The sequence below is a fragment of the Bubalus bubalis genome, chromosome 1 (genome assembly GCF_019923935.1).
Source record: "Bubalus bubalis isolate 160015118507 breed Murrah chromosome 1, NDDB_SH_1, whole genome shotgun sequence".
Taxonomy (NCBI): domain Eukaryota; kingdom Metazoa; phylum Chordata; class Mammalia; order Artiodactyla; family Bovidae; genus Bubalus; species Bubalus bubalis.
In genome coordinates, this window is record NC_059157.1 from 121,471,003 (window position 1) to 121,483,900 (window position 12,898).

Below are 12,898 nucleotides of genomic sequence, written 5' to 3' on the forward strand. Positions count from 1 at the left end.
TTTCTTTCTCACATCTTCACATTAAACTGCTCTTACTTATGTCTGAACAAACTTATTTAATCAATTCAAGGCTGGGAATCCAACTTCACTTTTATTTGCCACATGTCACTTTTATTTGACACCAAAACATTGTCAAAAGAAGTTTATAATTAAAAAATATCAATGGTAGACTATCAATGGCCAGATAGTCTATGGGCATTCCCTTATATCACAGTACAAGGGAAATGTAGTTTATCTACATATGCTAATTGTGTGGTTCTTAACAATAAAACTATCTCATGACCTGGAATGAGCGATATTAAGTGAAAAACAATTAAAAAATTCATAAATCAGAACCAAGTTGAGTAATATACCTGTAGTGCTTTAAATAAACTTGTTAGGAGCCACTTGAATGTACATAAATATACAGTTGCTTAATAATGCCTGAATGTTTCTCACATATTTATATCTGCTGTGAACATAAGCATGATATTATTGTAAACAAAGATAAAATGCCTGTTTTCATCATCTCATGTTTATTAACTTTGGTGCAGTTGAATGATATTCAAGCATTTTTAAACTTTACGGGTAATGTTATTTAAAAAGTTTCTGATACTTTTTCCTTTTAGAGAAAGTTATTAATAGTTTTTCTTATAATTTGTTATTTTTTTTAATTTGCCTTAAGAAGTTTAATTCCTTAACAATATCTGTAAAATAAAGGTAGAATTCCCTAGATATTTTTTGTTTTTGTAGTCAGCAATTAATATCCCCCATGAAAAATTAGTTATGTAATCAACACCAAAATTCAGAAATCCCTATTCACTTCTCCATGAAGCTTCACACAGAAACAGAGAGGAAGAAAAGGTAATCTATTTCTTTGAAACTAGATGAAAAGTCCCTTTAAGCTGGTAACTTTCAATGACATATAGCTGGGTTTAGTAATACACAATACATCATACAAATTGATGAGATGACTTGTCATATTCTTAAGAGAAATTATGACTTAATTTCCTGATATGTTAAACAAATATTTTAAACTAGAATACCGCTCATGATTGTTCTACTCTATATAAAGTAGTGGTAGAAATTAAAATATGAAATCAAATAGTTACAAATAGAGAAAATATTTTTCTTTTTTTCTTCATGTTAGTCTGGTGTATATGCTATGAGACAAATGCATTACACATTAGAACAAAGTGTAAATCAATATATTGTGACTTCTTACTTTAGTTAAAATGGAAGCCCATAAGCATAATTTTGAATTTAAAAATTAAAGAAGATAGGAAATCAATTTGTTTAATCCAACTTTAAATCTTTACCATGAGAAATTTTTAGGCTACACTAGGTTTTAATACCTTTTGTCAAAGCATGAAGCAGCAGCACCCAGCTGGATTGGAGTAGAGTGGAGTGTTAATCACTCAGACATGTCCAACTCTTTGTGACCCCATGGACTGTAGCCTGCCAGTCTGCTCTGTCCATGGAATTCTCCAGGCAAGAATACTGGAGTGGGTAGTCATTCCCTTCTCCAGGAGATCTTCCTGACCCAGGGATCAAAGCCAGGTCTTCTGCGTTGCAGGCAGAGTCTGACAAATATCCAAATGGAATAAAAATGAAAGAGTTGCTAAGGAATAGGATACATTTCTATAAATCATCACAAAGTTGGGCAAGATAAATTATAACTTAAATAATTCTTTCAAATAGTAAGTCCTGCAGTATCTTTGTCTGTGTACCATTGCTAAATTTGTAGTGCAAGACTATGAACAGAAATCAAAGAATCTGTGAGCTCTCAAAATTTACTTTTCTTTGCTAAGGTTCCTCTATTACAACTCAAAGAATAATTCATTTTCAGTTTTTTTTTTTGCCTAAATTAAATGTAAAGATTTTCAGCAGTTAGAAAATTTCTCCCCCAAAGAAACTACATACAAAATCACTTTGTGTACAATACTAACTATATATGGTCATTTCTGTGTTTGAGTTTATTTTATTCTTTGGACTGTATGTTGATTTATTTTTAGTTAAGATCAACAACTACTCACTTCTCTCTTCTTCCAGTATAACTGAACCTTCTCATTACACTCTTCCTTTTTAGCTAAAATAAACCTTTCTCTACTGGTCAAACTTTTTTTTTCTCACATATCAGGTCTGCTTGACAGTGATTATTAGAGTTTAAAGAAGCTTTAGAGGCTTTTTCAACTTCTGCTAATTTATGCTAAATCTCTTGTTCAAGTGATAAATTCTCTGTATGTTTTTAAAGCATATACAATGCATAATGGACTTATGCACTTAAATTACAGCAACAATGCGGTTTTTGCTGAGGACTGCTTTGCAGAATACCAAACCTTGTGCTTTCATAGGCGAATTAAAAATAATTTGAATCATTTTAAAGAAATCATTCTCAAATGTATTACACTCTTCAATGCTTTATTAAACACAATATATGAAGCAGATTAAATGGATTCATAGATGGGTGGTTAACATTAAGAAGAATTATTGTAACATGCTAAAATGTACTGTGCTTCAATTAGGTGAATTGAACTGGCCCCAAGAGCTCTGGTGATTTCCTATTTGACTTCCCCCACAATTTCATCTGTTATTTCTGTAAATAGCTCTCCTAATCAGCCACCGCTACTCTTAATTAACTGTAAGTTATAATTTAGAGAAATGGAAAGCTGTTAGGGGACACGAGATAGCCAAACTTGGCAAATGAATAATACTCTTCGATTCCTGATTCTAAGTCAGTGTGCTCTGACCTGCAGTGTTTCTCAATTTATTGGGAGAATAAAATTTATGGGCTTAATTACTGCTGGTTTTTCTTGCTCAGAGAGTTTTTCTCTTATATCTGGAACTGGGATTATGTTTTAGTTTGTTGAACCAAATTGACATTTGAATGTAAAAGAAGCCTAATTTCATAATCATTACCCAAGAGGCTCACAGACAAAAGATAAAAGTGGAGTAAAAGTCTTCAAGAGAAAATACACAGCATCGTCTTTCCTTGTTCCCCAGTGATGATCAAATGGATCGTACCTAAATTCTACTGAAATAAATCAGTCTTTAGTTATTATTCCTCAATTTCATATATGTAAACGGTAAAAGCACACAGAAAGCATTTCACTGTATTGTGTTTGTTAGAAAAGTAATGTTTAGGGTATAGTAACCACTCATGAATAACTAAAATATAGATTTTAAAAATATCCATGCATTGAAATTATCTGAACAATTTAACTGAAGTTATAACGATACTGTGATGTGATGAACAGAAGTTCAAGCTCTGGAAAGGATGACAGAAGTTTCCTTAGAAGTTTAATCATTAAGGAGTGTGAAGAACTTCACCAAAATATCTTCCATGTTTCTGTGACATTTCACCCAAGGAAGTTGTGTCTGCAAAAATGAAAGTTGAAAATGTTACAGCTAATGAGACCTCTGCGTAAGGGGAAATCCATCAACTTGAGAAGAGCTAAAACTTTAATTACATGAGGTTTCATTATAGCTTTTATTTAAGTGCCATGTCTTTTATTGCAGAGACAATAATGCAAAATGATAATTTCAGATAAAAATTTATTAAAAAGTGTATTTTAAATGTAACAGGTAGGTGTTTATGCTGAACCCACACCTCCTTTCTTCTCCTACCTCTATTTCTTTTGAGTTTCCAATCTTAGGTCAAAGGATGTTGCCGTTACAAGGGAAAGATAAAGAAAATTTGATTACTACTTTCTGTTTATTGTTAACATGTTGATAATTGTTGTATATTTTTCTCTTTTTAAAGGATCCAAATATATGCTGGCATTTAAACATAATATTTCTGTTATTTGAGAGGTATGTTGCTTTGTCAGAATGATAGTGTGTCAATATTGTTCTAAAATAAAAATTGTCAGTATATTGCAACAACATGTGTTTTACATTATTAAAAGTCTTAAGGCACTGTGGCAGCAAGGGGTAGCACAATTAATGATCATATTTACCACATTTCATTAAGTTGGCATCCTGTTTCAACAGCAGAGACCTAGAACTTTGCTAACTGCAGCTAGAGAAGCTACAATGCCTTACCACTCTGAATTTGAGTTGCTTAGAACTGAAACCTATTAAAAACTCAAAACTTTGGTCCAATATATTACCAATTTGAGGAGGACATTGTGTAAAAAGCAGATTAAGATCCTTTCCAAAATGTGTATCAGGAAGAGATGAACATTTTTCTGGAAACTAAGTAACACACAGCAGCTGTATCTAGACTTGACCTCAAACCAAGAAAAACTTCCATGTTAGTACCAGTTTTATTATTAGTGTGAAGACTTATAGTGAAACCCAGAAGGTGAAAACCCACAAATAAAACTGCCCCCAAAGAGTGTATATCAGCTCTCACAGAAGTGAAACAAAGATTTTCATAAAGTCTGAGATACTATTTCTGTTTGTTTAAGAGATGGATAATCAGTGAAGTCAACAATAACAATTTAGCACACAGATCTTATGGGCTATGAAGAAAATGTTGGCTTACAAGTCCAGAGGCTGAGACCTGGAGCTTGCTTTGTCCAAAAGTGTGTAAAATTTTGGGCAAATCAGATTCTTCTCAAAGCCTGTGTTCTCATTCATTTACAAAAATGATTTAGGTTGAAGGAGACTTTATATTCTTGAATCTCAAATGATTTCACTGCATGATTATGTGAAAATTATTTAATTATTCATGTTATCTATTAAGTGATTCACATATTATATCTATTTAATTCACAGGAATATTGTGACAATAAGAAATAACACAGCAAAAATAATTTTTAAAAGTTAAATGGAAATTAAAAACATATTTTCATAGCTTTTATTATTCTTAAAATATAAAGACATGAAACTTTACATGAGGAAGTCAAAAAATGTCTGAGAAATCTTGGTGATAGTGGCAGGCAGTAAAGAATAGAAACAATGGTTGAGCAGGTGAACCCACAATGATTAAAGAAAGGGAAAGAGAAAAATGTATGATATTAAATTCTTTTCTCAACATATTTTTATGATGTTACTATCTTTAGGTTTTAATAATAAGGACAGTGATGGGGATCTTCCCTAACCAGGGATTGAACCTGGGTCTCCTGCATTGCAGGCAGATTCTTTACCAACTAGGGAACCCCTTGATGCTCTATAAAATCTATTAAGTAAAGGACATAATATATTAATTTGGATTTCACATAGCAATGATTCAGAAAACATCAATTCAACTCCCTTTTCATAGTTTAATAACTCTCTGGAGTTTTTATGGTCTAAAACATATATAAAATTTATAGGAAAAATGAACTTCCTATATGACTTTTATGTCATACATGAGTTTTGGTTAAATTCAGAAATATTAAAATGGGTGATAACCCAGAGTTGCAAAGGTGATGGGATATATGTGGAAACCAACTGAATTTAGTTATTTTAATCTCAGTGTCATAATGTTCTCAATATGTGGTCCCGATTTCTAGGACTTATTTAACTTTTAATAGCAATTAGTTCCTACTCAAATATAATGTGGTGATTTTTTAACATCCCTGAAGAGTAACCGTTCTTAGTATATCTCTAGAAATAAAAAAATTTCAACCTGAGTTTTGAAGATGGTGCTGCTCAAAAGGCAGTGTCATTGGTTATTTTCAGTAAGTCCTCCTGTAGTTATGGACATTCAGTAACTTTGCCACTTCACTGACCAATGATTCCATAGAGGGAAAAATTATTTTAATTGTCATTCTGTGAATGAGATAGTTGAGGTAAAATACTGATTTTTCATTGTGATTGACACTATTTGATGAGGAGGCAAAACAGCATGACAAATTAAGAGGGTCAAGGTTAATGTGATGCTTCTGGGCCTCTTCATCATTGGTCTGAGTATTATCTTGAGAAAAGCAAAAAGCAGAGTTTTCTCTCTGTAGTCTGAAATTGTCAAAACAGTTCTGAGCTGTCTTAATATGTTTGGGAGATAGGATGCACCCTCTCTGTAAGCCTTATTGGGAGTGCCTAGATTGTGTGTCCAAAAAATATTTACTGTTTAAAACATATAATATGTACAATTAAATACATTTAAAATATAAGCTAATGATTTAAGCTTTCTGGAATTGAATTCTACTTGTATCACTTACTAGCTGTGGGGCATTGTGAGTTAATTAATATAAGCTTTCCACTTACTTGTACAATAATAATAATTATTATTGAGCATAATTCTAGGTGCTTAATGTATACCAATTCATTTATCCTCAGGACAATGCAATGTGGTTGAAATTATTATTATCCTCATTTTATGAAGGAGGATTTCAGAATTTAAGCAAGTTGCCACAGCGAATAGATAGATGACCTAGGATATGATCCACAAAACCGGACCCGTCCACCTGGTATTTTACCCCTTATACTGTACTACTTTTCAAGATAGTGGAATAGTAATAGTACTTACTTTATGGAACATGATGAGTTAATAAAACTAAGTATAGGGCTCAGCATAGAGTTAATTTTCAGAACTGTAATATAAGCTCTTCTCACTTGCACATACTGTGTGTCTAATAAAATTTAGAATTAGTACAGGCATCTAATTTAATCTTCACAACACCCTTAATGTTATTATCTAAATGTACAAGCTGCAGAGAAATAAATTATTTTGATGGAAATGAGATAATGACTTACAGACCAGGATTTGGATTACATGTCCTGATTTCATGCCTGATACCCTTTCTGCGATATAATTTTCTCTCCTGGTTCATGATGAGAATTGGGTAGTTTAGTTATGAGCAACAAGATGTATATCACCAGAATGTGTCTTCTTAATAATAGAGGGATTGCTACATGTTTATTTATATTTATGAAAATGATTTAATGATAATTAGGACTTGAATCTTTGTTTGCATATTAATATTCAATATGCAAGTTTGTGAGAATAAGTCTTTTTAGGGCAAAGTAGATCTAGGCATTGTTTTTTAACGTCATTTAAATTATTTAACATCAATATGCTAATCAAGTACAGAAATGTTTGAAAAACTGAGTTTTAAGCCAAGAGATACAAAGGGGGATTTATAAACCAAGATGGATCAATTAGCCCACTTTGAAATATTAATCAAAGCTTGCAGGTATTGTTATTTCTTCAAATTTTACTCACGATTGGAATCCATTAGCCTCTGGAATTTGAAAGCCTGTTTCTTCCAATCCGATCCATAGGGATACCAAATCGCCTTTTTGGATGATCTACTACTTTCCTGAAATAAACCAAAAATAACATATTTAAGCTAATGTCCAATTAGTTTTGCTCTTTTATTTCCCGCAGACTTGGGGGCTTTCTTCTGGAGTAGGAATGACTAGTAGTTCTTATTCATCAGCACCCATTATGTGTCAGACACTATCTCTTATCTTTTGGACATCTGTTGAAGTAGGTATGCCCACTTCCACTTTACATCTGAGGACACGGAGGCTTAGAGAAATTAAATGACTTATTCAAAATCAAATAGCCAGATGAAAAACAAGATCTTACCAGCATACCAATCTGATAAGTGCTTAGTTTGGGTAAGTCCCTTTCCCCTCTTCAGATTTTGGTGTGTTCCTCTGTCACTTGAGGGAGGTTGCACCAGGTCAGTGGTTTACCCTAACCTCTTCCTTACAATGGTTTTCCTGGGGAAGGATGGTGGTGGAAGAGGGGCAGACCCTGAAGCCAAGACTGGATATGGAGTAAGTGTGCCCCTCAGGTCTTCACTCAGGTTTTACCTAGAGCAGCTTTGTGTGTGATAGTCTATATTTGTTATATATGTTCAAATATTGTTTGGGGGGAAAAAAAAACTTCATTATTAAAATAAAGTAAAAAATTCTACAAGAGGCCTTACAATTTGTGTGTTTTATGAATTATCTCTTTAAAAAGACACATTTTAATTTGATTTGTTATTGCCATTACTTAGTTCTATCAAGTCAAAATGCTAACAGGAAAGGTCCCAGAGCTGTGAATGCATAACTTTCACTGGCCTTGGATTTTAAAGACGTTTTTATCTTCTTAAGAAAGATAGAAATAGGGAGAAACTAATAAAGCATTTAAGTAAGTGACCTGTCTCACACCTAAGGGGAATTGACTTAATAGATTTGTTGGACTTTTTATTGACATAATATGCATACAGAAAATAGGATATTTTGTAAGTGAACAATATGAGATATACACAGATTATAAACACAATTACTACCCAGATCAAGAAATAGAACATTACCAGAAATCAAATATTTTTGAATAGCAAAGAGTCTTAATGTTAATTCTTGCACCAAACATAAGAATATCAACTCCAACTTTTGATCAGCGATGATACAGCTTATCACTTGAAAATTTCAATGAAGAAGATCTAATTGCCTCTCAAGACAATTTCGTCAATATTCAACAGCTTAAAGAGTTTCAAGATTTGTTTCAGAGCATTTTCAACAGTTTTTTTTTTTTTTTTTTGGTTCTTTCTAATTACTTGCATTATATTGTCAGTATTAGACTACATAATTTAAACACTAAAACTACATCATCTATAAAGGCTTCCCAGGTGGAAAAGTGGTAGAGAATTCAAATGCCAGTATAAGAGATGCAAGAGATGTGGGTTCAATCCCTGGGTTGGGAAGATCCCCTGGAGGAGGAAATGCCAACCCACTCAGGTATTCTTGCCTGGAAAATTCCATGGACAGAGGAGCCTTGCAGGCTACAGTCGATGGCGTCTCAAAAGAGTCGGACACAACTGAGCGACTGAATAAGACAATATACTGCCCTTCTGACCTAAACAGTTGTAAGATAATACATAAATTTGTGGGTTTTTAAACCCAGATGTTTGTGTTAATTCATTACCACAGCAATAAAAAACTGAACATGTTTGTTTGTATGATTTAGGGTTGATGTCTGAGTGTATTACAGCTAATACCTAAAAACATGAAGCATATGTGATTTTTATTCCCTGAGTCCTCAAATTCCTTCATGAACAACTCCCATTATAACTCCGGGGAAGAGATGAGGTAGAAGCCATCCTGGGATAGAGAAGAATGCTCTGGGGAAGTCCCAGACGATAGAGGAGGAAGTGAGAAACCAGCACTTCCAGGTGTTTAAAGGACTGATGAGAAGAGAAAGGAAATGGCAGCTGGGGAAAGAGTAGTGGCCCACATGTGAGCTGACCTCTGAAAGCTTCTGTGGAGTGGATACTGTCACCAGAAATAATCCTTTTACTTTTCTAAAGAAGTGTGATGGTTTCAGGGCTTCCCAGGTGGCTCAGTGGTAAAGAATCTGCCTGCCAGTGCAGAAGATGCAAGAGGGGTGGGTTCGATCCCTGGGTGGGGAAGATCCCCTGGAGTTGGAAATGGCAACCCACTCCAGTATTCTTGCCTGGAGAATTCCATGGACAGAGGAGCCTGGCGAGCTGAAGTCCATGGGGCCACAGAGTCAACACGAGTGATCACAGCACAGCACAATGCAATAGCATGATGGTTTGGTTTCATGCATTATTATAAATTAGAACAGAACATGTATGGGTCCGAATTACCGATATATACTTTCAAAGTGAAAGTAAAATAAATGAAAATAGCATTTTTTTCTTTCTGTACTATAGTTAATCTACTTTTCCTGCTCAAGTAGATGGGAGGGCGCTACAGGCTTTCCTGGTGGCTCAGACAGTAAAGAGTCTGCCTGCAATGCAGGAGACCCAGGTTTGATCCTTAGGTCAGGAAGATTCCCTGGAGAAGGAAATGGCTACCCACTGCAGTATTCTTGCCTGGAAAATTGCATGGAAGGAGGACCCTGGTGAACTACACCCCATAGGGTCACAAGGAGACACTACTGAGCGACTAAAACACACAATGGTGTGATAAAAAGAAAATAAACTCTTTCTCCTTCCATCTTCCCTCAGTCCCTGTTCTTTCCTTCCCTTCTTTCCCCAGATTTGATCCAAAAAGTATTAGAAATCAGGAGATATTGGCTTGCATTCTATTTATTTCTTCTACTTACCAAAAATGAGAATAGCTAAGTCAAATAATTTGTATATACTTTTCTATCAATTCAGAAGCAAAGTGGCAAGCTAACATTTATCTTAACATTTTTGCTGATATGAAATATGTAAAACAATATTACACTCTTCAGCACATACACTGACATGAATACAGAGTGTGTGAAACAAATGCTAACACAGAAAAATATTCTTAAGACCAAAAGGGAAAGCCATACTTTCTAACTATCTAGTCCCTCTTGTGACAAAATAATGGAATGACATGGCTTATATATTCATTGAAAACAGTCTATCTTTTCCATTCTAAAATATTCTGAAAGTAGTTTAAGGATACAGAATATAGAGCAAAGTAATAAATGAGGATGGATTATTTTAAATATAACTTTAAACTTCACACTAAAATATAGACAGCCTAAGTCATTTATCGGAGAAGGCAATGGCACCCCACTCCAGTACTCTTGCCTGGAAAATCCCATGGATGGAAGAGCCTGGTGGGCTGCAGTCCATGAAGTCGCTAAGAGTCGGACACGACTGAGCAACTTCACTTTCACTTTTCACTTTCTTGCATTAGAGAAGGAAATGGCAACCCACTCCAGTGTTCTTGCCTGGAGAATCCAAGGGACGGGGGAGCCTGATGGGCTGCTGTCTATGGGGTCTCACAGAGTCGGACACGACTGAAGCAACTTAGCAGTAGCAGCAGCAAGTCATTTATATTCTTTGATAATTCAATTTCTAAAGATGTTCACCATTCTAAAACAACTGTTGGAAAGCTTGTATTTATACTTTTTGTTCAGAATCACACATATCAAAGAGTCTATAAATTTATCTATGTTCAGTTTTAAAAAATAAAACAAACATCCTTATTGATAGCACCAAACTAAGAAATAAAATATTACCATTACTTAGAAGTCCTCAGTGTTCTTCCTCCCAAATTGATTCCCCCCCATAATTTGGTCACAGAGGTAATCTGAAGGATGAATTTTTATCTAATACTTCCCTTGATTTTCTTTGTAATCTATATGTATTCTTCAAAACTCTCTTGGTTAGTTCAGATGGTTCTAGAATTTTATTTGAAAGAAATGATGTGTGAATTCTTCTTTACTTCTTTTAAAAAATATGTTTCATGTTTTCAGATTTGTCCATGTTGACTTGTGTAGATATAGTTCTTTTATGTTCACTGTTGTATAGTATTTCATTGTATGGATAATAAATATGCAACAACTTATTAACACATTTTACTGATAGTAATTTGAGGTATTTCCTTTTTTTGTTATTATTGTTATATACTGTTCAGCTAATTTTTTTCATTTACATGCCTTTAATGTACATTTGAGGATTTCTATATAGTAAATTCTTAGTAGAATTGCTAGCTATTCTTATACTTAATTTTATTATATAATGCCATACTGTTTTTCAAAACGGTACCTATTTACACACCAGAGAGCAATGTATGACAATTTTTATTGTTTCAAATCTGTGCCAGCCTTTGCATTGTAGACTTTTAATTTTGCCAGTAAATTTATATCTGTAATTATTGATGAAGTTATACTGTAATTTTCTTTTCTTACTCTTTTTACTTACTTTACTCTTACTCTTTTACACACATGGTTTTGGTGTCCAAATAATGCTAATCTCATGAAATGAATTGAGAGCTATACCTTCTTTCTTAGGTATTATTTTGTTATTTATTTAATTGTTTCATGCTCTGAGACTATGTTCTGTATGAAAACCAAGCCTTTAAAAATGTTAAGGCTTATTTTGTGAACAGATACTTATTTAATTTTAACAGTTGTTTCATGTTAACGTAATCATTTTTTCTCACCAATTGTAGGATACACAACAACTTTTATTGATTCTGCTTAAAGTTTTGAGTTTCAGAGAAAGAAACAGGAATTAAGTTTAGTGGAGAGAGTGTTCTCACAAAACAATGATTTGCTGCTACATCTTAAAAGGACAATAAAATATCTGGACTCTTTCAAGAAGGGCATATAGCTCCACCAACATTGAGTAACAGCAGAAAGGGAAAATACAGTAATGGCTAACAGAGGATGCTCATTTAAATAGTTCAGTAATTGGGACTTCCCTGGCAGTCCAGTGGTTAAGACGCCAAGGTTCCACTTAGCTCCCTGGTGGGAGAACTAAGACCCTGCATGCTGTGTGGTGTGGCCAACTAAATAGTTCAATAATTTAAATTAATAAAACACAGAATTAAATATGTATACTTTAAAGTTTAGGTGCATATAGTAGCCATGCTCCAAGATAAACTCCCATAATTCTACTATAATGCAGTCTCCTTCCACATTGAACAAGACAGACCTCTGTCATCAATAGCATATTGTGGAAATGATTTCTAGAGCTAAGTAATGAAAAATGCTGCAGCTTCTGCCTTGCTTTGTTGGATGTCTCACTCCAGGGGAAATCACTTGCCATTTTCTAAGGCCATCCTACGGTCCTTCAGAGAGGTTTACATGACAAGGACCTAAGGCTTCCTGCCAAGAGCTAGCAAGGGCCTGAGACTTCCTGCCATTAGCCTTGTGAGTGGGCCATTTTGGAAATGGAGATCCCCAGGCCCCATGCAGCCTTCAGATTATTGCAATCCTGGTCAGCTTCTTCACTGTAACCTTGGGACAGACCCTAAGCCAGAATCACTCAGGCAAACTTTTCCTAGATTTGTGATGCACAAAAACCGAGTGAGAACATAAATGTGTATTATTGTCTTGCTGCTGCTGCTCAGTCACTGAGTCATGTCCAACTCTTTTTGACCCCATGGACTGTAGCCACCAGGCTCCTCTGTCCATGAGATTCCCTAGGCAAGAATACTGGAGTGGGTTGCCATTTCCTTTTTGTCTTAAGCTGCTGTATTTGGGTAACTTGCTTGCATAGCACTGTAGACACCTAATACAGTAAGACTCAAAGGGCTGTGGGATTCCACAAGAGAAGAGATCATAGCCAAATTTGAGGGTTCCAGGAGGAACTTATGGAAC

The 12,898-nt window shown here is 34.5% G+C and overlaps 1 protein-coding gene across 1 annotated transcript in view; it reads right to left on the bottom strand.

Annotated features, from left to right (window-relative positions):
* Positions 1–2,379: 2,379 nt before the first annotated feature.
* The window catches only part of OSTN (osteocrin), a 37,297-nt gene continuing 26,778 nt past the window's right edge, over positions 2,380–12,898 (bottom strand). Inside the window, exons 4-5 of the mRNA XM_006050268.3 lie at positions 7,073–7,169; positions 2,380–3,357 (exon numbers count right to left, since the gene is read on the bottom strand). Coding sequence (XP_006050330.1) covers positions 7,085–7,169 — 85 coding nt within the window. The 3' untranslated portion in view covers positions 2,380–3,357; positions 7,073–7,084. The remainder of the gene's footprint in view (positions 3,358–7,072; positions 7,170–12,898) is intronic.